The 26352-nt window shown below is 42.8% G+C and overlaps 1 protein-coding gene across 1 annotated transcript in view; it reads left to right on the forward strand.

The window, feature by feature from the left end:
- Positions 1-26352, forward strand: part of LOC144798746 (cytochrome P450 2J2-like) — a 380876-nt gene that overhangs the window by 319250 nt on the left and 35274 nt on the right. Inside the window, exon 7 of the mRNA XM_078669768.1 lies at positions 7894-8081. Coding sequence (XP_078525894.1) covers positions 7894-8081 — 188 coding nt within the window. The remainder of the gene's footprint in view (positions 1-7893; positions 8082-26352) is intronic.

The following is a 26352-nucleotide window of genomic DNA, read 5'->3' on the forward strand; positions in this document are numbered from 1 at the left end:
ACACCATAGAACGTGCACATAGAATTCCGGGAGGAATACCGAAGCCGGGGGCCCCACCACGTCCAATGATCACAAGGGTGCTCAACTTTAGAGATAGAGACGCTATCCTGCAGGCCTCCAGATCTGGGGGCCCCCTTAGGTACGAGAATTCCACCCTTAACTTTTTTCCAGACTTTACTCAGGCGGTTCAGAGGCAGCGACAGAGTTTTCTTGGAGTCAAGAGGCGACTCAGGGATAGAGGTTTGAAATATCCTATGCTGTTCCCTGCCAAGCTGCGAGTTGAGACCAAGGAGAAAGTTTGGTTCTTTGATGACCCGGCAATTGCTTTGGATTGTCTGGCAGTCTTTTCCCTCAGGGGGATCCCCGGGGGGGGAGGTGGTGAAGATGGCCACGATGCTCAGCAACAAGAATGATAAGTATCGAACTGTTTGGTCAATGTGGGCTGGTTGGTGAAGAGCCATTTGTGAGACATTTCTACGAAACTACCCCTTTAAATTGTGTGTCGCAGTAGGCGCCAGATATGGCCATGATGGGCGGGGGCGGGGATGCGGACTTCTGACGTCATCCTCTAATCTATATTTAGATAGTTGATTAGTTAGACTGTGGGGTGACAGGCACACTACGAGTTGGGGGTTGCGATGCCGAGAGCAGGGGTGCAAGGTGGGGGTGGAGGGATGGGATTGTTTTGGTGTGGTTATGATTTTCTTTTATTGGTTTTTTTTCTTTTCTCTTTTTGCATCAGGTGATAACGATGTTGTGAGGCGCTTGCTATTTGGGTCGAATGGCGCAGAGTAGTCGAGGATAGGGGATGAGAGTGCTGAGCTGGAATGTGAATAGGTTGAGTGACAAGATTAATAGAGGGATGGTCAGCCAGCTTATCAGGAGACATTCCCCAGATGTAGTGTTGCTACAGGTGACACACCTGGTTGGTAACAAGTGTATGGCCCTCCATAAAGGGGGATATAAGTTAGTGGCACACGCTGGGTTCACCTCTGGGTCCAGGGGGGTTGGGATTCTGGTTAAAAACTCCTTTCCCCTGTCAGTGCAGGCTACATGGTTAGATCAGAGGGGCAGATATGTGGGAGTCTCGGGGCTTGTGGAGGGTAAGATCGTTACCTTATTGTCGGTATATGTGCCTCCGGGCCTCCAGGCAGACACCTTTCAAGATCTGGGATCTGTTTTTCTTGCGTTACCCCTGGGTAGTCTAGTATTAGGGGGCGACTTTAATGCTGTGCTTAACGGGGAAATTGATCGTAGCCCACCACGTGTGCTCAGGCAATCACAGAGATGGCTCTCTGACTTTTTAGAAACGTTAGGTTTGGTCGATAGCTGGCGTGTACGTAACGCAATGCTGACACATTTCACACACATATCAGCTGCACACAGTAGCTTGTCGCGATTGGATTATATCCTGCTGCCGGCGGCGATGGCACCTATGATTCAAGAGGTGAAATACCTCTGCAGAGGGATCTCTGACCATTCCCCACTGTGGATACAGCTAATATCCGACAGACCCGCGGCGGGTAGGGTTGCTCCACTTAGTGCTTGACAGTTGAAAGACCCGGCTATTAAAAAAGAGGTGCTTTGAGTGTCCGACCACTACTTCCTGGAAAATGTTGGCTCAGTTGACTTGGCGCAGTCTCTTTCGGAAGCATGCAAAACGGTAGCGAGGGGTCAGGTTCTGTCCTTAGTTGCGGGGAAAAAGACGAAAAATCAGGCCGAGGTGGCTCGGAAGGAAGCGGAGGTTATACGCTTGGAAGAGAGACTGGCTGTATCGCACACAGCTGTGGAGCTCCCTCATTTGAGACTTCGGCAGAAGGAATATAAAGGCCTGGTGCGTGATAGAGCAATCGCTCACAATAGTGCCGTTCAGAGTCGTATATACGAGCATGGCGACAAAGCAGGTAAATTGATTGCATGGCTAGAGCACGGTGAAAGGGCCTCTAGGCTGGTACCGGAATTAGAGGGATCGGAGTCGCGTAGGATTACAGATCCACAGGCGGTGCAGACGAGTTTTCAGTGTATTATGAGAAGGTCTATGCTACTGGTAGCGGGTATTCCGAGGCTGAGAATAGTGATATGATTAGAGACATTGTTATGCCGAGTCTGTCGGAGGAGGATAGAAGCTATCTTGACTCCCCTATCTCTGATGATGAAGTGGCGCTGGCCATAAGGCAAAGAAAATCAGGAAAAGCGACGGGCCCTAACAGGATACCGATTGAGCTGTATAAATTGAATGCCAGCCGACTTGCCCCGCATATTCGAGCCATGTTTTTGGAGAGTAGGGAGAAGGGCTGGCTTCCTTATGATCAACGGGTGGCTAATATAGTGGTCATACATAAAGTGGGTAAGCCCAAGACACAATGTTATTCTTATAGACCTATCTCGCTCCTCAACGCGGAGCCCAAAATATTCGCGAAACTGCTTGCTACTCGACTGGTCAAGGTGATTACGTCTTTGATTCGCCCGGATCAATCTGGCTTTATGCCGCGTCATAATACAGCGCTGAATCTACGGCAGCTGCACGGTGTCCTTGGGGGTTCCTCGCAGATACACGAATCGACAGTGTTGGTGTCACTTGATGCCACCATGGCGTTTGACAGGGTAGAATGACAGTATGTGTTTGCAGTATTGGCAAAACTGGGCTGTGGGCGTGAGTTTGTTGGTTGGGCACGACTGTTGTATGCTGAACCCCTGGCTAGAGTGGTGGTTAATAATTGCAGGTCCAATGATTTCTCCCTGGAGAGGGGCACGAGGCAGGGATGCCCGTTGTCCCCATTACTTTTTGCGCTTGCGATGGAACCTTTAGCGGCCTGGGTCCGATGGGATAGGTCGATACGGGGCCTACAGTGGTCACCTGAATGGGAAGATAAGATTTTGCTCTATGCGGATGACGTTTTGCTTTATTTTACTAATCCCAGGGACTCCCTGAGCAACTTCTTTGATATATTGGATATCTTCGGCAGGTACTAGGGAATGGCCATAAATTGGACAAAGTCAGTGCTCTTTGTCCTTGTTGGTGATCCGCCAGTGGTCCCGCGATCGTGTCCAATCCAGATTGAGACGATAGGATTCAAGTACTTGGGTATATTTATCACGCTAGATCCGCGGCTGCAGTATACTAGTAATCTTGCTCTCCCATTGGACAAATGCAGGAAAGATGTGGAGCGCTGGAAGGCTCTTCCGCTGTCCATGCTCGGACGAGCCGCTCTTTTCAAAATGATGGCCCTACCCCGGTTTTTATATGCCTTGCTGAACTCGATGGACTCTGTGCCGGCCTCCTATTTAAGGAGATAGAAACTCTCCAGAGGCAGCTTCTCTGGGACGGTAAGCCCCGAATCGCGTTCGTCAAACTAACTCTCCCATGGTATGACGGCGGGATTGGTCTCCCAGACTTACGGAAATATTACTGGGCTTCGCAATTGGCTGCTGTGAACCACATTATTTACGGGCCCCCCGGAAATCAGGGATTTGCCATGGACCGAGATCAGGCACCGGGAGGGATGATAGATAGAGCACTATATGCCAAACCGGGGAAGTTTGCATTAACTGGCCCGACTGCACATGCGGTACAAGTGTGGCATGTGACCAATAGATATCTAGGGTGGGAAGGTAGGCTTACATTGGCTACTCCCCTGTTGAATTCAGAGAGGCTGGTTAGCCTGTGGAAAACTAAGGGGTTCGACAAATCAAATGGGACACTATTGGTATCACTCATATAAAGGATGTTTGGGGGAAAGACGCGGTGCTTACATTCGAATCTCTTCAAAAAACCTATAGTCTGCATAATAATGAGTGGTTTCGATATTTGCAGGTGAGGCACGCTCTTGCTGCACATGTACCTAAAGACTCGGTTCTCCCAGAGTCGTCTCCTCTTGAGGATCGTGTGCTAGACGGGCATATTCCCGAGAAGACTGTCTCTTTGATATATAGGAAGCTGGTCAACAACATGGAGAGTCCACTGGGGCGCATTAGAGCCCAGTGGAGTATGGGTGGGTTGGAACTGGATGATGAAGACTGGGTGGAGGCGGTCTCCTCTCCAAAGGTTGTTGCAATTCAGATGAGGCTCCGATTTGTACAACTGAAGATACTGCACAGGTCATATATCACGGGGCCTCGACTGGTACGAATGGGACAGGGAGGGAGTGGTGAGTTTAGGAGAGAGTGTGGAGAATCTGGCACCCTAATCCATATTACACTTTTTTAAATTTGTCAGTGAAAGTAGTAAGATAAAAAATGGGGTCACTCACATTACTTACTTGAGATTCTGTATCTGGCCAGAATTACCTATGTGCAGATGACTGTATGAGATCACCTGATGTCTTTATTTTTCCTTTTTTGTATTGTCCTCGCTTTATCAATAAAAAGAGTTGGAAAGCAAATAAAAAATTATACGCCAAAAAGAAAAAATGCTAGCGCACAACCAATAAAAACACAGCATTCTTTTGACGGGGCATGCAAATTCAATGCCTGACCTGGATATAAATCCTATGAATTCTAGTCTCTCTATTTTGAATTTATGAGGCCTTTTGTTTATACAGGGACAATTATTTGCACTCTTATTTAAAATAGTTTTCTACAGAACAAATATAAGGGGAAGCCTGTCGAGTGCCCATGAGTCCCTAACCAATGACGGGATAGATAATGGTGACTTTTTTAAAGCCAAATAATTAGTATGAAATAGGACGTATGTAGACATCCAGGATGTATGTTTTCTAAAAAAATAAATACTACTTTTTGTGATTGTCTAATTATTTCTAGAATATGGTTGTGGTAACTGGGTTAAGTTTTGCATTGATTTTCATGTGGTGCACAAGAATGTTGACATATGACTGACACTTTTTTAAATTTGTCAGTGAAAGTAGTAAGAGAAAAAATGGGGTAACTCACATTACTTAAGCTTACATTTTGTGTTGTCCCTTTAGGTTTGAACCAATCCAAATGAAGGACTGTTAGGGTGTTATTAATTCCTTATTTTGCATGGTTTGATTGGATACCATAGCTAGGGAGTCCTGAAATCTTCGTTTTTTTGTGTCGATGCTTCATGATGATACTTAATCCCCCAAGGATTCTGAATGTGGGCTACAGCTCTACTTAGAAGAACAGCACGTGTCTTTGAAGAGCCTGAGGTGGTTTTACTATTAGAGGCCAATTCCTGGTATTGGAGAAATCCATGTTAGGAATGCAGCGTTGACAATTGTGAGCTATGCAGGTTCTCGGAAGTAAGGTGGATGTACTGCTAACGGACATCAGCAAAGGTTTCAACACCACTTTTCCCCAATACCCCAAACAGCATGAGCTCCCTCTTAGTTGCTGTTGCAGCACTTCTTTGCACCCTTGAAGATGAGAGTATGTCACAAAATCACCAGCAGGTGCATGTTCTTGCATTTATTAAGGGATGTGGGAGATCTGTGGAGGAACTTGTCACAGCCTCCAGTGTCCCTTCTCACTGTATGTTTAAGGCGTGCTGATTCTTGCAATTTCCATAGAGCTATTTAGTGGCAGAAGACCAAATAAACATGCCTCTTTTACACATAGTACAATATTGACATTTTAAAATTAGGCAGCTTCTTGTCTGGAATTTTCTGGAAGTTGATTGTAAGGTATATAAAGATGTTACTTTTAACCAACAATGTGTGTACCTTTGTATGTATGTATATGGTATTTCTATAGCGTGGACCTAGCCAAAAGGCAGCGGAGTGGTGTACATGGTGCAAGAGGCATAAAGAGGACAGGAAACTGGGTTGTGACTGGTTACTGCATTATTATGTAGTATTCTATATAGAGGGGAGTCTTCAAATCCTTCCTAAATTGGAGCAGCTTTGGGGATCCTGATGGAACGGGGATGTTATTTGAGATCCTGGGTGCATAGATGGAAAAGGTCGGCTGTTTTCTTTTTTTCTTTTTTACACTTCTCAGTCTGTAGAAGAATTGTGTCATTGCTGCGGGTATGCAGGGATCTATGAGAGGTGGTGAGATTGTCTGCATGATAAGTGGGAGTGATGGGAATGATAGCTATGTAAATGAGCTTTGAAGCTTTAGAATTGTGTTCAGATGTTAACCTAAAAGGACCCGGTAAAAACGTCTATTGTTTACAGTGATTAGACAAAATGTATTTTAAGCAACTTCCATATTTTGAAATGGTCAGGATTTATCTCAGGGATGCATGGTGGGTCTTCCATTGTTTGGCTTCTAGGACCCCGAAAGAGCAGCCCTCACCAAAGTCGTATTCATAGAACGGAATGCTTAGCCTAGCAGTAGAGGATGAGAGCAAAATTTTGTGAAGAATTTAGACTAAAGTAAACATGATGAAATGCCTGATGAACAATTCAGATAGGCTTCAATAGAACCTTTTGCTAGAAGCTGAAACTGTTGCATGTAGTCCAATTCTGAATCACCTTAAGCCTGTAAATCAATTTTTCAGCAGACCAACTTACAGGCTATTACAAACATTAGTGTTGTCTGGTAAATACATTTCGGAGCATTTAGAGACAGTAGGAGAGCCATTTTCTTTAATATTTTCAAAAAGATGAGGAAAGAAGACATAACCTTATCAGCCTGTGGGCCAAAGGTGAGGAAATATTTCAGCCAGATATTCAGGCTTTTAACAGTTAGGAACGTGGGTTCGTGGGGTATCTTAGTTTTTTGGGCCGTCAAATATGTGACTTCATTGGAATAGGCTAGGATAAGAACGTCTGTCTTGTCCGTGTTTAATCTTAGAGAGTTTTTTATTCATGGAAGAGGCAACATTGTGAAGGCATTTTTTTTAAACTTTTCTTTGATACAGCTAAGTAGACCGTCCAAACAGATGATAAGCTCTATATCATAAAGGGGTAACCACATGAACTGATCAAGGAGTCCAGCATCATATGTTTTAAACAAATCATTGGACACCTTGCCTTATACGTCCGGATGCAGGCTGAGATCTTAATTGCTTGGGTTCTGTACGTAAGACGCCACTGGTCTCAAGGTCGGTCTGAAAATGCCAAATTCAGATAGTCGAATTTGCAAGACATTATGGGAGAGATTGGATGGAAAGTGAAACTAGATAAAGAATAATAAGAGCTAAGCTGTAGCCACTATGGAATTGGAATCCTAGACGGGCGCAATGGCAGAAGTTACATTTTGCAGCATCTAATAGGAACTGGTTGAAGAGAAATTGGAGAGTGGTTACTAGGGCTGTAAGACTTTGGGGTGGTCTTTTTCCAAGATTGCCGAAACAATGGCAACCTTCCAGTGCAAAGGTACCATGGCAGAGGACATGGTAATTTATAACTGCAAATCTTCTGTTTTGCAACCCTTCTTTATTTTAATTTCGAATGTGTTGTTCATAGCGATTGCAATTCACAATTTGTTAACTTGTTGTTAAATATTTCCATGGTAAAACGTGTTACTTTAGTGATTGATATACAGTGCAGTTGTTCCAGCCAGTTAGCATATAAAGGCTAGTGATGTAATAAAACCATGCAAAAACTATGCAAATAGAGTTGTTGTGTGTCACACTGCCCAACGTTTTAAATGCAAAAAGATGTGCATCTTAGGTCTCTTTACATTACGATTTCTGGTTCTAAGTGTGATCCTGAAACAACACATCATTAAGTAATACTTTTGTTACAGCTAATAGTTATTTCCTTCACCAGATAGTCCTTCATTTCTGTTATTTTGCTTACTGATGAAATGTTTTTGTTTATCCATTTTTTCTAAAGTTTTGACAGCACTGTGTTCCTAATCTCCACATGCCTTTAATTCAGTAAATGTGATTCTTTATTTCTATTGCATTCTAAGCTTTTTATGTCTGCATTCGTAAATAGGAGGTACTGTTTGTTCAAATGTATTGTACGTACATTTTTGTAAAATGGAATTAATAAAAGTAAAATATTTGTTATTTTACAGAGAAAGTCCAAGCAGAGATTGATCAGGTGATTGGACACAGTAGACAACCATTGACGGAAAATAGAAAGAGTATGCCATACACGAACGCGGTTATTCATGAAGTGCAACGTATCAGTAATATAATACCTGTTGCTGTTCCCAGATATACTAACAGAGATACAACTCTAAGAGGATTCCATCTGCCAAAGGTGACACATATATAAATATATCCCATCAGGGCATTTTTGGATGATGTAGTTTTTCCTGACTGACTTTAATGATATTTAGTGGATGTCATTGTTAGAGGGGTACATGACATACCTAGAAAGTCTGGAGCAATGTCTTGATTTAATGTCTTGATTTACATCTTCACCAGATACTTCTGAAGTATGGCACATCTGATCAGATTGACAGCATCCATTGGAATTTAAAACCCACTACTAATGATGTAATAAACCATAAAAAGTGTTTTTTAGTCTTAAAAGGTAGCCATAACTTCTCTTTAACTGAACCATTTTAGGGGTGAAGTTTTACTATTTTCTGATTATCCATTACCTGCATAACCTGTCTGGCACAAGCTCAGGACCGGTTAATCAAGCATTTGGCACAATGGCCTCTGCTGCCCTGTTGGATGTTAGAGGGAATCTATCAGGGTTTGGTCCTACCAGCAGGGCAAACCGCAGAGTTTTTGTATATATATAACACAAGGCTATAAAAGTAAAAATGTAGAAACAGCATTGATCAAAGCCAATAGCCTTACTAGGGAAGAATGTTTTCAGGGTAACTCCAGCAATACCATCTCCGTTCATACTGCCCCCACTGAAGCCAATAAGACACCAGATGAAGCAAGATTGATAACCACTTATAGTAGACAGGTAAAACAGATTAGAAAAATCATTTACACCCACTGGCCAATGGTGTTGAAAGATATGGCTCTGTCACATCACTTTCCAAAGCTACCTTCTCTGACATTTAGGTGTGTTCCCTCTATGAGAGATGCATTAGTTAAAAGCAGCCCGGAGGTCAGTTCATCTACTTCATGGTTATCGCTAAGTACTGGGTTCTTTAAGTGTAGTTCCTGCTGGGCATGCAAATTTGGGGTGAACACCAACATACCACTGCGTTCGACACTAGACCCATTGAGATCCAGAGCCATTTTACCTGTCGAATCGACTACGCAGTCTATGTGTTGGAATGTACCTGTACACTGAGATATGTGGGGAGCACCAAGCTCCAAGTGTATAACAGGATACTCTAACACCTCAGTGCAGTGGTCAAATCTGACCCTAATTACCCAGTTGCCCGTTATCTAAAACTGGTTCACAACAACATCCTCCGTGATTTGAGGTATTTTGTTATAGGGTCTGTTGCTAAGTGTATTCGGGGTGGCAATAGGGAGAAATAACTTCACCAACTCGAATCCCACTTTATCCAGCACTTAGACACAAGGATGCCCAATGGTCTAAATTCGGGGGACGATCTGCACAACTTCCTCTAATAGTATGCAATACTGATTTCCCGTTTTTCTGATCCTGCTGTCTTTATGAGTTATTTATCTATGAGAACATTATAAATGGTACTATGAAAATATATATATTTACCAGGTACTCATTTAGGGATAAAAATGCACTTGCAATTTATGACAAATTATTGGATTTTTATATGGCTTAACTGTTTATGTCATTTGTAAATATTTATTCACATTTCTTGTATTTTGCACAGTTTGTGCACTTACACTTTATTTTTTGCACTTTGGGGAGCGTGCAATATAGGTACATGATGACTTTTTATATTTATTTATTGAGAGGTTTTTTAATATATATTTTATCATGAAATGTTTGTAGACATGTTTGGTATCTATTATTTGTGCAGGCTTTTTTAGATTTGGCAACTATATTCATTGTGGTTTTAATTTTTAATACACTTTGTATTAAATGTATGCCTCTTATCCTGTATATTAGGATTAGGTACTTGTCAAACCTCCATGAATTTTGCCAGGTTCAGCATCAATCACTGTATTCTAGTGCCTAGGTAGTGATTCCTTAAGAAGTATAAGTCTGTTACCCACTTCAATTACTCAGGGGTGAGGTTGTATGTTTAGAAATTAAGGGTGTGTTTGCCCTCTTGAAGAAAGCCACAGCAGGAAAAAATAAATCAGCATTAGATGGTGACAGCTGCAGCTTCAAAAGAAAGTCACTCCCACCAATACACAAGCCCTCTTGGCTCATCACTTTTTATGCTCTACCGCACTTCCTCATGGGCAGACTCACACCGCTGACACCTAGCAATCTCGGCACCTAAATTCGCTCATAACCACGGCCCTGTGGGAGTCGGCGATCTCAAAGCCTTCTGGTCTTTGTGGTGCTGAGCAGTGTTCCTTTCATAAGTTGCTTGTGTGCCGCTCAATTAAAAAATATATATATATTTCCTGCTGTGGCTTTCTTCAAGAGGACAAACTCTTTGTTGAATTTGTTGTTGCTAGGTTTCAGCGGTGTGAGTCTGCCCATGTGGAAATGTGGAAGAGCATGAAACTCGTTGGGCCAAGAGGGCTCGTGTATAGGTGGGAGTGCCTTTCTTCTGAAACTGCAGCTGTCACCATCTAACGCTGATTTTTTTTCCTGCTGTGGCTTTCTGCAAGAGGACAAAATCTTTGATATATATATATCTATATTCACTGAAAAAACCATAGGTTATAGACCATATATAGTTAGGAATTAGCATTTAAAAAACCTTATTTTACTCACACAAAACCATTGAAATTCCATATATAGTTAGTTGCACTAACTATATATCGCGCACCCGCAATCCACTGATGATGATGTCACATATTACATCATTCATGACATGGTCAGTGACATCACTGATGACATCACTGATGACATCATCCAGTGACTGTGTGTTTCTGTAAAGTTTAAATATGTTTTACATATTGAAGAATGAGTAGATGTAGAAGTGTCTGGATGAAGGATTTAGTAGGTGCGTGACTGACTGTATGAGTGAGTGATTAAATGTGTCTCACTGAGTGCATGGGTTAGTGACTAAACTGTCTTAATTTGTGCATCATTATGTCTGTTGTTCTGTAAACTGCTGCATGTGTTGATCAGTAGCTATATGAGTAACTATATGGGTTATTGATTGATTGCTCAAGTATTTGTATGGGAGACTGAGTGTGTGTGTGGCTGGCTGGGAGGTGTGTGACTCTGTGCAGATCAATGTGTACTTGTATCAATGATTGTATAAGAGAGTAAGTATGTGACCATTCTTAACTTATTTCCTGCCGTCACGCTCGCTGAATTGAAGCGACCATCCCAGAGGGATTTGTGAACCTTTCTTACCACTAAGGACCCAGGACTTTGCTGACCTCGCCGGACCCGCTTCGCGGGTCCCGCAGCGCCTCGTGTCCTTTGAGGCTGCATATTGCTTATTCACTGGGAGCTAGCATCGAGGAGCGGGCAGGTAGCATATCCGGCGGGGCTGCGAGCACAGGCAGGGACTCCAGTCTCCAGGAGCCCCTGCGCGCCCATTTTACACACCTGGGCTGCTCTCCCCGCTGGCCACGCCCCCCGCTTCACTGGTGTAAAGCCGGCTGTTTCCAAGGATTCCACGGACCATTCTTAACTTATTTCCTGCCGTCAACGCTCGCTGAATTGAAGCGACCATCCCAGAGGGATTTGTGAACCTTTCTTACCACTAAGGACCCAGGACTTTGCTGACCTCGCCGGACCCGCTTCGCGGGTCCCGCAGCGCCTCGTGTCCTTTGAGGCTGCATATCGCTTATTCACTGGGAGCTAGCATCGAGGAGCGGGCAGGTAGCATAGCCGGCGGGGCTGCGAGCACAGGCAGGGACTCCAGTCTCCAGGAGCCCCTGCGCGCCCATTTTACACACCTGGGCTGCTCTCCCCGCTGGCCACGCCCCCCGCTTCACTGGTGTAAAGCCGGCTGTTTCCAAGGATTCCACGGACCATTCTTAACTTATTTCCTGCCGTCAACGCTCGCTGAATTGAAGCGACCATCCCAGAGGGATTTGTGAACCTTTCTTACCACTAAGGACCCAGGACTTTGCTGACCTCGCCGGACCCGCTTCGCGGGTCCCGCAGCGCCTCGTGTCCTTTGAGGCTGCATATTGCTTATTCACTGGGAGCTAGCATCGAGGAGCGGGCAGGTAGCATAGCCGGCGGGGCTGCGAGCACAGGCAGGGACTCCAGTCTCCAGGAGCCCCTGCGCGCCCATTTTACACACCTGGGCTGTTCTCCCCGCTGGCCACACCCCCCTGTCCACCAACCAATGCCAGGCACTGACAGTGAATAAAACTGATTATATTTCCCGCTGCGCGGGAGCGCGCGGGAGGGCGCCGGGAGAAGCCCGGGACAAGGGCGGGACCGTCTGTGGCCGTCCGGGGCCGCGGGAGGCCGGGCTGGGCCAGGGTATTGTCACTTTCTCTTTTATGCTGATGTTATTTTAATTATTTATTCTCTTGTTGGTTGCCCACTGCTTTGCCGCTGTTAACAGCTTTTTAAGGTATTAACAACGGGTTGTTAACATATCCTGTTTTTCCTCTTTCGTTATGAGTCACTCAGCCCCCCCTGGTGTGGGCAACTTTCCACTTGGCCCTCTTGATAAATTTTTTTAAAAAACCATCAAGGAAGTAGATAGGGATCTCCTCCTTGCTGAGAGAAGAGCTGAGCGACGACGCTCAATAGAGCAACTGAAGAGAAGCCAATTGCCCACTTCCTCAGACTCAAACCTCACTCAGGTTACGGATGCCCGAGGGCTGAGCTCCATTGATGATGATGGTACAGACATTAACCAAATTCCCAGCATATTTAGGTTTTCTATTATTTCGCCGCCTTGTGTTAGTGCAACTAGTGGTGACAAGTTAGTTTGCATTCCCATTGATCACTCGAGCTTTGTTGATGCAAACATTCCAGATAGCCAACCCAAGGACTTTGGGCCTTGTCCCACGTTGCCCAACTCTTCACTGGTTTGTATCGAACCCGGTGAGAACATACCCCTGAGGAGTGTGGGTGACGTTGCTACTAAGTCTGATGATGTAAAGAGGGTGGTGCGTTCCCCACCGAGAAAAAGAAGGAGAAAGGGCGGGGTAAAAAGGAAAGGCCAAAATCGCCAGATAGTATTATCACCCCCGCCAATTGTTATCCCTGACCAACTAATCCCTCCTCATGTAGAGCTACTGACGCCAGAATTACAAAATTTGCCTACTCCTGACTTAGTTACTGAAGGGTTTAATGAGGTTTCTTGTGCCATCATAGAGAAGCTCATTAAATCATACATGTTACCTTTGCTGGAGCGTGTTAGGATTATGAGTGATAAATTGGATCGCCTACTGGTGTCCTCTGAGTCAACACAAGCCTCTACCTCAGTTAAGGGCAAGGGTGTATCCACTATCCCACAAAGTACTATACACACGGCAGGTAATATAAATACCAATACCAGTAAACATCCTAATAGTATAACTAATGCAGCCACTATCCCAAATAAAGCATCGGCTGTGGCTGTTAAACCCCCAAGACCAGCTAGTACGGCCAATGCGAATCCCAGGGTGGTCGCTAACAAACTTCCCTTACAGGGAGTAGTGCAACAACCTAAGAAAGGGGAGGGCAAATCGGCTTCATCTACTAGTAATCCCGACAAACCCCCATCAAAGAGGCACAATGTGGATTTACCACCGGATTCCATGAATTTTGTTATTGTTATGACGGGTGTGCCACCAGTCTCGGAAGGGGATCGGGAAAACAATGAAAGCCTAAAAAATAAAGTCATCTTTTGGCTAAAGACAAATAGACCCCTTCCTGCACATCTTAATGGGGACATTGTTTCGGTCAGAAGATGTCAATGGGTGGGGGTTCGCCCAAAGGATATAGATGGAGATATAGTGATTACCAATTTTAGGGACAACAGAGTAGTATCCCACATCTCAGATTGGTTTGTAGGAAAACAACAGGGAGGGGTTTCCACCAGGAATCTTAGTTATTTTTATCCTGAGACCCTGATTAATCCAAGAGAACAACCCCATGTTAAAAACACCAAAAGCCTCCTCAAATGGTCCAACTTTACAACTAGCTTTCATGGACCCCAAATTAACCCGGAGGAACGGTACCGTTCCTACACCCAATCTAGCTACAATTGCCCCCCTCAAACACCAGGCTGGGCTAAAATTAAACCCCAACCTCCTGGCCCCCCAGTCTTACCGAACTATCCTGTTCCAAATAATCCTCTGTACCCCATAGTTCCTTTCACCCATGTCTTTCCTCAGGTTCAACAGCTCCCTAACTTTTACCCAGCATATCATCATCCTTCTAGCCTAAACCCCAAAGACCACTGGAGCATACCGTTGAGGAACCTATATGACCCCCTATCAGGGTTATCAACAAATGATTGACCAGTAGTGTCGATAAGGGATGATGAATCTAACTCAGATTATATGGGAGGGGGGGTTGATCTGTTTAATTCATCAATCATTACTGGAAGTTTTGTCGAACAACCCTGTAACTGTACGGAGGGGGGCACGGCTAACCCAGTGGAGATAGGCACACTGGACATGGCTTTAACCCCTTTGCCTTCAATGAGCATTACTATAGTGGGGGTAAACTCAGAGCCATGTTCTCAGGCCGGGCCAGCGGGTATGATAATGCCAGGTATGAGCTTGGCTGCCTCTGTGCATGAAGCACTCTCTCCCCAGTCTAACGATTCCTACCCTATTGAGATTACTAACCTGTGTGAACAAGGGTACTGTTATGGGTTGTTGGAACATCGCAGGTATAGAATCTCGTTTATGCATTCCTGATTGGGTTGAGTTCATCTCTCAAGGAGATATTTGGTGTTTTCAGGAGACTTGGGCAATTCTTCCAGTGTATCTCCAAGGTTTCCTGAATTTTAACAAACCCGCGACCAAAGGTTTAAGAGGTCGGGCTATGGGCGGCCTCACAACATGGGTTCGCCAAGCTGCAGGTGTAACTGCCAAAGACATTTTTACTGATTGTCCCGACTTATTGATAGTTAGCATTCGAACATGCAGTGGGCTGGATATAATGTTGATTAATGTATATGCTAGGGGATTGACGGGGGGCAGAGTTTCACATACCCTTACTCGTTTAGATGATTTTTTAAGCTCCACCATTGTTTCTGGACATGTAGTGGTGATGGGTGACCTTAACACCTGCTTTGAACCATTAAGTAAAGATGAAGGTCTATTAACCAAAGCAGAGGACCTGACCTGGGGGATCCCACAACTTGAAATACCCCCGATTAATAAATGGTCTCAAGCAGCTACATATATTAAAGGTCTTTGTTTGAACTGGGGGCTTCGAGCACTCAATGGTCGTACCAGCTCGGACAGGGTGGGTAATCACACTTTTTTTAATGGTAGACACAGTAGTCGCATTGACTACATTTTAGTAGATATGAAAATGTGGCCTGTGGTTTTGGATATGACTGTTAAACCACGCCAAGAAAGTGACCATGAACCCTTGGTGGCAGAATTGAAGGATTTTAGTTTTGTAGGGATGGATGTACGACAGCCTAATCCTGTTCAGGAGGCGGTAGTACTTACGAACGACATGAGGAGGGTGCGCTGGCCAAAGGTTTCGGTAGACGTGGAAGCACGCAAAAAGATCAGAGCTCTGGTCTCAAACTCCCTGGTAGAAATTGAAAAGTGCGATATACAGAACTCTGATATCACAGCTATTCATGCCAGCCTGTTTTTGTCCCTAAAATCTTTGTTTGTTAAGTATGTTGCAAACAAAGGGAGAGGGAAGGGCAAGAAACCACTAAACTGGTTTAATGAAGCCTGCAGAAAGTCCCATGCAGCTCTGTTTAAGGCTTTAAAATCAAAGAACCCTGCCCTAATCAAAGCAAGTAGGAAGGCTTTTAATGAAGCCAAACGTCATGCCAAAGCTGCTTGGGATGATGAGCGATGGACATCTCTAGCCGAGGCCTGCGGCTCCAGGAACTTTCAGCAGTTCTGGGACATCCTTAGGTGGGGTAGCTCACATGATGATCGCCCAAGCCCCGCTTCTGTTGAACCACAAAAATGGGTGTCCCACTTTGTGGAACAATTTAGATGTCGCAACACAGCGCTTGTTTCTATTAGCTGGCCTTTATCTCTTGACACTCTTGTGTTTTCGGCTAAGGAAGTCGAAGCAGTTCTGAAAGTCATCCCCAGGGGAAAAGCGCCTGGTCCAGACTGTATCCCAGCGGATATATTTCTGGAGGATCATGACCTCTGGGTTCCATACCTGGTGCGTTTGGTAAATGCATTGGCAGCGGATGCCAGAGTACCCGATTCTTGGGCTGGTGCTGAAATATTGCCTATCTTTAAGAAGGGCAATCGGTCGGTTCCATCCAACTACCGGCCGATCAGTCTAATAGACGCGGTACAGAAGATCACAACCCGTCTTGTGCTCACTAGGATCCAGGCATGGATAGAGGAGTACGATATCCTCACCCCTCTTCAAGCTGGGTTTCGATCCCACGTGAGCACCTTGGATCAGGCATTCCGATTTATGCTTTTGCATTGGAAGACAGTTACCCTGGGTAAAGGCAACCTGTACGCGGCCTTCGTGGATCTTAGGTCAGCGTTTGACCTGGTCCCGAGGGCAGGTTTATGGAAATCCCTATTGGATATGGGTATGCCCCCCATATTGGTACGTCTTATTGTGAACCTTCATGCCCAGACCTTTGCTTATGTGCGCTGGGGAAAACCGGGTGAGGTGACGGAGAAATTTCCAGTGGCTAAAGGTGTCAGGCAAGGCTGTGTCATGGCACCTACCTTGGTTTCCCTATATATTAACGGGGTCACCAAATACTATGACAACTTTTCCACGGATGCCCCAAGTTTGGCTGGTATGCGAATCCCCCTGCTCATGTTCGCTGACGATACTCTCTTGATATCACGAACCAGACAGGGTCTGCAAAAGGCACTGTCAAGGTTCGAGAGTTTCTGCAGCGAACATGAGCTGGAGGTGAACGTGTCAAAAACCAAATTTATGGTTTTAAGGGGGCACAAACAAATAAACGCCAGGGTTTCCATGGGGGATACCCCCCTGGAGCAAACAAAGCACTTCACCTACCTGGGAGTTACCTTCAGTGACACTTTGAGCTGGACCCATCAGATCGAGCTCATGACCTTGAAACACCAACAGTTGGGCGGGGCACTGATCAAGGAACATAAAGGGTCATTTACGAGGCCGATGTCTCCGCTTATTAAGATTTACGGTGGTAAGGTTCTATCAGCAGTCCTGTATGGTGCGGAACTATGGGGTGGTAGCAACTTGGATCCACTAAAACATGCCCAAAATAAATTCTTAAGAATGTCTACAGGTCTGCCACAGTCGACCCCACTAATTCCCCTTCTTTATGACTTTGGGTGCCACTCGGTGGAGGACCAAGCAAGACTCCGTCCACTAACATTCTGGCGCCGTCTGTGGACAACACCAGAACTCCATCATTATGCTGAAGCATGCTTGGAGGTCAAAAATAGCTCTGGTGCCATAAACATTGGATGGTTCAGAGACCTCAAGGCTACCTTACTCGCTTTGGGTCATGGCGATCTGTGGTCCTCGCCTGAGTCAGCTACTTTCCCCTCTAAAAAGGAACTTAAAAAATGTTATTGGGATTGGGTGATTCACAACATGTATTTGAAATCGAGCTCAAGCAGTCTTACTGGACTGTTCATTGTACATAAGGACGCGCCCAAGCTAGAAGGGTACTGGGATATGATAACTAAACCCCTGGACCGCAAATTATTTTTTAAATTCAGATGCGGTTCACTTCCCATTGGGGAGTTTACCAAAAAGTGGGGAACAGAAAGGTCGGGGTTTTGTCCTAAGTGTCAAGGTACCGGGGAAAGCCTGAACCACTTTTTGTACGTGTGCCCGCTATATTTTGCCCCCAGAGCCAAATGGCTAAGACCGGTTTGTAGACTTTTAGGTACCAGATCGGCTGTGGAAGCAACTAGATTGTTAAAAACCAACCTGGACTCCCTTCTTGTTGTTGGGGTTGCTAAATTCCTTGGGTGGGCCTGGGTGCTTAGAAGCAGGCTTATTAAAAATAACCATATGGTGACTGCCTAGTATCCTGTAACCTGCTGACCTATTGTTGTACATGAGTCCCTCTGTAAAGTTTTGCATATTTGTACAAGAAGCTGATTAGCTATAATTGATTTAATACTTGTTTTAGCTGTTTTATATGTATATATTGTTTTTATGTCTTTTATGATGAACTAATCGAATAAAGACTTCTTGACCTTGAACTTGAGTAAGTATGTGTTAGTATATGTTTGAAAATGTAAGGTGCTCTATGTTTAACTGTATAGATTAGAAAATGGAAGTGTGATTGATTCTTTACAGGACTGACTAGGTGTGTGAGTAACTCCATGGATGAGTGGCAGAGTGTGAGTATCTGTATAGGTGTATGAGTGCATATGATAGTGTTGTAAAGATGAGTGATTGTATGTATGAATGATTGTATGGGTGAATAAGTGAATGTGTGTGTAGACGTAGGAATCAGTGAGTGTGTATGTAGTAACTAGTATTGGTGTGTGAATGGTTTCAAAAATTATACTCTGTATTTAACACTGGGTGTAACAAAGGTTATATTAAAATGTGAGGAGATGCATTGTATTGTCACATGAATGATATCATCAGTGATGTGGTCATTGATGTCAAATGAGATGTCATCAGTGATGTCATCAGTGATGTCATTTGAGATATCATCAGTGATGTCATCAGTGATGTCACTGACCATGTCATGAATGATGTAATATGTAACATCATCATCAGTGGATTGCGGGTGCGCGATCTATAGTTAGTGCAACTAACTATATATGGAATTTCAATGGTTTTGTGTGAGTAAAATAAGGTTTTGTAAATGCTAATTCCTAACTATATATAGTCTATAACCTATGGTTTTTTCAGTGAATTTTTAAGGTTTTGTAAATGCTAATTCCTAACTATATATGGTTTATAACCTATGGTTTTTTCAGTGAATTTCAATGGTTTTTTAATAGCAAATATCAAAAGCTTTAAAATGTATTCTTCTTTAAATTGAAAAATATATTTTATATGTTTTTAATACAATTTTTTAATGTATTTTTTTAAATAATTTTTTTTGATTCGCTCCCGGTCCGCGAACCGGGCAGCTTCCCGTTAGCTCAGTTTGGTGCCGCGACCCGGTCCGCGAACCGGTAAACGGTCCGTTAGCGCAACTGTCGCGTTAGAAAACAACATCGTGACGCATCGCGTCAGCGTGACGTATCGCGTTGTCGCGTGATACGTCATATGACGCGCCGCGTTAGCGTACCCGGAAGTGAACCGGTACGCGAAGCCAGGCGCGAAGCGCAGCTTCCCGGAAGCGATCCGGGACGCGGCGCAAAGCGCGTAACGTAAACACAACAGGTCATGTGACTTGTTAAAAACACTTTTCATTGGTTCATTTCACTTTTGGTTTCCTAATGATGTAAGACTAGGTCATGTGACCTAAAAGTAACACTTTTCATTGGTTTAGAACTATTGTTTTTCCCAAATGATGAAAACCCCTCCTTGTTTCCTCACTCTGACTTTCATCTTTGTGAGAGGAAGACCTTTTGTCATCACTGAGCAATGGCTTCATTAGTAGCTTCAGCTGGTGCTTCCCCACCACCTCCACCACCTCCAAGGAAGAGAGGACCACCTGCTGAAGTTATCATTCAGCAAGAGGAGGAAGAAGAGGAAGAAGAGGAACAGCAGGAAGAGAGGCATTTTTTGCCTGAGGAGCCCAGGAGGTCTCATGTCAAAGAAAACTTTATTTGGCAATTTTTTAAATATCCCCGGGACCAAAAAAAAGTCAATGCCCGGTACGTAACTTGCCTTATCTGTAAGAAAGATTTGTCCAGAGGGACAGATAAAAAATATAGTTACGGCAATTATACAATGCATCGCCATATGGACAGGTGGCATCCTAACAACTACAGTGCTGCGCAGCTACGTGACCTGCAAGATAATCCTCCTTCTGTGGCCAGAAGATCAGTTGTAGAGGAAGTGACGGGACCAGAGGCGAGGGAGATGGTCCCAAATATACAGATGAGGTTTGGGGCAGTCAAACAAGTGTGCATACGTTGCGGTCAGTTGATTTCCTACAGAGAAAGTAGCATCACTTTAATCAACGTAGCAATTGATAATCATGTTTGTTCAGGACGATTCAGAAAATAAATTATGTTTTTTTTTGTTGCTCCTGTTGAGCCCTTTACAATGAATCGTTTTCGTTCCCCCCCCCAAAAAAAACAGAAAAAATATAAAACTGTTCAAAAAATACAAAAAAAGTAAAAAAATGTTCAGAAAAATAATAAAAAAATATAAAACAACAAAAATATAAAATAAAAAGTTATTTTCAGAACTACATCCCCTTTATAAAAAAATTGCTAGAATGTTTAGCACTCTGGCAACCTCTATTTCTTTTGGTTCGCTTCCCGGTTCGCTCGCCGGTACGCGAACCGGGAGCGAACCAAAAAAATGTTTTTTTAAAAAAAGAAGAGTAAGTATAAGGGAAGTAAACAGAGAGTAATGTTAAAAGAAAGACAGCTATAGGGACTAAACAGAGATACTGTTTAATAGATCTATTTACCGAAGAAAAGATGGAAGAGGGTATAATTGTGAAAAACAAAATAGATAAGGAAGTGAAAGAAAAAAAGGAGAGTAGAAGAATAACAAAGAAGAGTTTCTTAGAGAATGTGAGTGAATGTTCAAAATAAGATTAAAACATGTGGAATAACAGAGAGAAAAAACAGAAAGCAGAAAAGAAGAAGTAACAGAAAAGGAATAATTGAAACAGCAAAGAAATGTAAATAACATAGGGGCATATTAACAACATAGGCGATAAAAGTTTTGCAGCTTTTATCGGCAGAAATGTGCCGCTAAAGCCGCTTTTGCGGCAGAAAACTGCCGCTAAAGCCGCTTTTGCAGCAGTTTTCTGCCGATAAAAGCAGCGATAATTTTATTGGCTGTGTTGATAATATGCCCCTTAGTGTGCTTCAACTACACAGAGAAAGCATAATGAACAAGTAGTGAAAGAGTGATCAGTCAGAGACAGTGAGAGTAATAGAGACGGAGTGAGTGAACAAGAGTGAGGAACTATGAGAAGAGAGGGACTGAGAAAAAGAGTGGAAGGAGTAGAGTAAGTAAGTAATAGAGAAAGGAATGAGGGAAGTAGCAAAGGCAGGAAAGTGAGGGTTAAAGAAATGAAGCAGTGGAACTAATAGAAGTTAAATGTGATAGAAATGTAACGAAAAGAGTACAAAACATTTACCTTATAATTGTCGTTAACTTAGTCACTTGTTATTTTTATACTTTCAATCTGTGAAAGAGAGAACAAACATTTGAAAAATATTAAAACATGTATTTAAAAATTAGAAAAGACAAGGGAAAAGATTGAAGGACAAACAGTTTTTCAACAACTTTGACACTTACAGAAGCCTCTGCTTCTCCAGGCCCCCTACACAGTCCTACAAATATACATTTTAAACTAACAGTATCTTGATGCAGATGAAGTGAGGCCTATCTTGCAACATGGTGCATCTTTTGCACTGCTGCTGTCTCACAAAAGTGACGCAACGGCAGCGCAAAAGAGGTGCACAGCCATCATAAAACTGTCCCTAACATTTTAAATGATTGTTTCAGGATGCCAATAAGGTGTGTCCTATCCAGAGGTTCGTTTGAGGTGAGGCCTACTCAGGGTTGCAGATGAAATTTAGGCTTGTTGAAGAGTACAGAGGAGATAATACATGTCCATGCCTACCAATGAAGTGAGTCATGTCCACTTCACTCTTGAACAAAGGCCACACCTCCTCTGTTTCCCTGGACAGGCCTAAACTTGATCTGCACAATGTGATTCGTAATATTAGGAAACACAAGTGATGTAATTGAAAAACGTGCAATTTCTTTTGCTCATTTCACAATCACATCACTTGTGTTTCCTTTGCTTAGGTATCTCATTGTGCAGATGTAGTCCAGCATATGAAAGAGTACGCAGAAGTGCAGCACTGCATGCAACAACTTTGACACTTACTGAAGCCTCAGCTTCTGCATGCCCCCTACACAGTCCTAATTATATACATTTTAAACTAACAGTATCTTGATGCAGATGAAGTGAGGCCTATCTTGCAACATGGTGCATCTTTTGCACTGCTGCTGTCTCACAAAAGTGACGCAACGGCAGCGCAAAAGAGGTGCACAGCCATCATAAAACTGTCCCTAACATTTTAAATGATTGTTTCAGGATGCCAATAAGGTGTGTCCTATCCAGAGGTTTGTTTCAGGTGAGGCCTACTCAGGGTTGCAGATGAAATTTAGGCTTGTTGAAGACTACAGAGGAGATAATACATGTGCAGGCCTACCAACGAAGTGAGTCATGTGCACTGCACTCTTGAACAAATGTCAGACCTCTTCTGTCTCCTGGAACAGGCCTAAACCTTATCTACACAATGTGATGTGTAATGTTAGGAAACACAGGTAATGTAATTGAAAAACGTGCAATTTTTTTAGCTCATTCCACAATCACATCACCTGTGTTTCCTTTGCTTAGGTATCTCATTGTGCAGATGTAGTCTATCATATGAAAGACTACGTAGAATGTGAGCACTGTATGCAACAACTTTGACACTTACAGAAGCCTCAGCTTCTCCATGCCTACTACACAGTTCTAAATGTATATCATAAATACAAAAAGTACAGAATTAATTATACATTTTAAATGGTTTATTTTTGCTGTTCTCAGAATTTATCAAATTTCACTAAAAACAGTGACTTGAAGGTATTCATCATATAACAGCGGGGAAAAAACACAATCAAAATGATTGTGTTTAAAAAACCCATATAACATAACCAATCAGAAATCGGAACTCCTCAAAAGTAACTTACTTTCCATGACGTCGAAGGATATCCTATGAACAGCTTACACTCTGTTGTGCTGTTATTATTTTCAGCCCGCCACTTTCTGAAAGAAAAGCTCCATCGTTTTGACAAATATGTTACATACAATAAATTACTTCTCGCTCTCTACCGCACTTCTCGACAAGGCCAAATCGTGTAAGAGCCATTTATAACTCTTGGAATTCTTCTAAGCAAATCCCGTCATTTTCTTTTTCCGCAACTTTCAGAAAGAAAACGTCCAAGATCACTTTCACAATCCTGTACTAGTAATATCTCACCCTTCTTGCTCACTCATGTTCCACATTAACTTTTGACTCTGTACTACACTTATCCTCAAGGCCAAATTATGTAGGAGCCATTAGAACCTCTTGAAATTCCTCAGAGCAAATCCCGAGATTCCTTCCCTAAAATTTTGGTTTTAAAAACACCAGGTAAGAACTTTTAAGGTCAAAAGGCAATTTTTTTTTTAAAGTTAAAACAGAATCATTGCAGAATGACCAGCCATTTCTAGACTTTAAATAAGCTGTGTAATGTCCTGATGTTATTGAAGGACCGTCATGATATATAATTGCTGCAGTTACAAAAGTCCTTCCTGATATTGACAACTGCGAAGCCACAACATTTTTAATTAAAGTTGTCAATTTTGTTCCATCAGGCCTACATCGTTGGAACATTAAAATGACATACTGGCCATATGTTCGTATAAATAATGTTGACAACATTTCAGATTTACATTGGCTACACTCCATGTTGTGATCAGCTGCTTTTACTAGCTTATTAAAGGACACTGATTTACTGTCTGGCAAAGTTAAATATATAAATTTTTCTGAGTCTACACTAGTAGTACTTGATACCCTACAGTTCTCGCAGTCATGCTGCCATTGATAAGAAAGCCCAAACAGGTGATCTACATCTACACCTTCATCATGCAATACATCAAGCATATACATTAAAAACTCCTGACAATCTTGCTGAATATTTTGAGAGAATTGTGTTTGACCTGAACATCTGTCTAACAGATTTCGAATTTCAGACACACTTTCTATTTTTGTTCTATCAGTGCTACATTTCTCTAACACAGAATTCAACAAACTGCAAAATCTTTGATCCGAATTGACCACAATCTCTTCTTTTACATTTTCTAGAGAAAACAAAACATTAACCACTACATTAGCATAGCAGTTGACACCAGAACTGTTTTCAAATTGAAAACCAACAACATCTTCAACAAAATCCTTTTTCTTTCTGCTTATAATTTCTGGTTCATCGACTTTTCGTCTTTTTGCTACAACCTCTCTACTATTGGTCACATTTCTTCATTTCCGGCCTACCACACGTTTCTCAAACAAAGGATATTGAGGCAAATGTGGCACATACTCTCTTCTTAACCTATTGTATTCCTTAACACAATCTAGATTCGCACAAATGTTTGTGACATCACACTCAATCAAGTACAATCCCGATAAAGTTCTAACTCGTGACAATGCCACATATGCCATACCCTCCTTGAACACAGAACTGCCAATATTCACCAATGCACTGTCTACACTTAAACCTTGCGATTTATGGATTGTCACCGCATATGCCAAGCAAACAGGAAACTGCTTACGGCGAACATATAAGTCTTTTACAAGCAAAAACCTAGCAGAGCAATGACCAATTAGCTGTACTTCCTCAATGCCATCAAATTTAATTTTTAAAAATTCAATTCCATCCCTATTTCTGTATTTCACAAAATCAACAACATTACCCATTGATCCATTTACCAGACCTCTTTCAACATGTAAATTCCTTCTTAAAATTATACGGCAATTTAAGCACACATTCAGAGTCTTTTCAAAACCTGCAGTTTTAGATATAGTCTTCTCTAATGAATCCAATTTTGATTTCACATTCTCAGACAAAATAATTGTTGATCCCATATGCTCTACTCTGTCAATAGCTTCCAGTTTCACAATCTCTTGGTTTTCTAAATGCAACATTTTGTTGTTGAAGATGGCACATTCTGCAAGAGTTGGCATCAAACATATTCCAGATTTCTTCTCAGTAATTTTCTGAAAAATAGTCTCAGGCACAATGTCTTGTTCTGGATAGAAATTTGACAATAATCGTGCATGTAAAGCTTCTTTCCCATGCTCGGTGACTTTTCCGATTCTAACATCCTGTAGAATATTCTTGTAATCTTCATCCTTCGCCTGACGCATATTTTCACGCAGTTCAGCATAATTGAAGTTTAACCATATATTAACGTTGCCAATGCTCCCTAGGCACTTCCTGGTATCTTCATGCGTGAGCATTTTGAACACAGGTTGTCCTTTTACTGGTGTCAGCTGCAGAAGATCACCGAAAACAATGATGTTTTTGCCACCAAATAACACATCATACTCTGTTTTGAGAACTTCTTGCATTCTCAAATGCACAAAGGCAAGCATGAGATTGGAAACCATGCTTACTTCGTCAATGATAAGAAGTTTCATTTTCTTCAAGACTCTTGAAACTTCACAACAAGCATCTCCAGATAACTTGTGGTATTGTAGATTGTTATCATGCTCCACTGGCAGCATCAGTAGACGATGCAAAGTAATACCTTTAATGTTATGTGCTGCCAGTCCAGTTGGAGCAGTGACAACACAAGACAGCGATGACTCAGTCCTTTTCTGCAAATAACATGAAATTGCTTTAATGAGGAAACTTTTTCCAGTTCCCGCTTCTCCACTCACGTACAGTCGGACAGGCTTCAACGACGTACATGAGCACTCTTTCTTCTCATGACTTAATCCATGATCAATTTGGTTGGTAACTTCGTCATATATTTTCCTCTGCTCAACGTTGAGTTGTCTTTCCAAGTCTTCTAAGTTAACCGCATCCTCCTGAGCATGTGCCATGGCTCTTTCCACTTCAATCATGGCAGTGGCAGCTTCATTTTCGATAACTGGTCCTCCTAGTGGATCCTGACTCAATGAAACAGAACTCTGACTGTCCTGAGAACTGTCTCTAGCAATCTCGGCTGCAATCGTTGCTTCCTGCTCGATTTCCGCATTCAACATTTCTAGATATTTGGGAAAAACAGGACATTCTATGGTCTCCTTGGCGGCAGTGAAAGAGTCTTCGTAACAGAGGAAATCTCCAAGCAGTTCCTCTTCTGCACGCCAAGGCTTGAAAAGTTGCAAAAGTGCTAAATAGAAAAACTCAATTTTCGATGGTTTACCAAGTGGCATTTTCTTTGCTTGACCAGACATCCCTCACTTCCAATTACAGCATACACTCCTTTATCAATATCTTCTTTGATGTTCCTCTTGAATATGTAATTTTGTAGAACCTCATACAGACAAACATTCTCGAGGTGACTGCTTCTATTTGGATAATATGTATCCAACATGTTGGTCTTCAAAATATCGGTACTGTTTGGCTCCTTTTCCGCCAAATACTCAATTTCCCGCACAGGTTTCAGAACTCGATTACACGTTGCAGCAAGACCAAGACTCGCCCAAACGATACCCCTGGATTTGGCATAGAGACTTGCTGAAGACAACCGGTCAGAACATTCGTAAGCTCCGAT

Source organism: Lissotriton helveticus, chromosome 1_2 (genome assembly GCF_964261635.1).
Source record: "Lissotriton helveticus chromosome 1_2, aLisHel1.1, whole genome shotgun sequence".
Taxonomy (NCBI): Eukaryota; Metazoa; Chordata; class Amphibia; order Caudata; family Salamandridae; genus Lissotriton; species Lissotriton helveticus.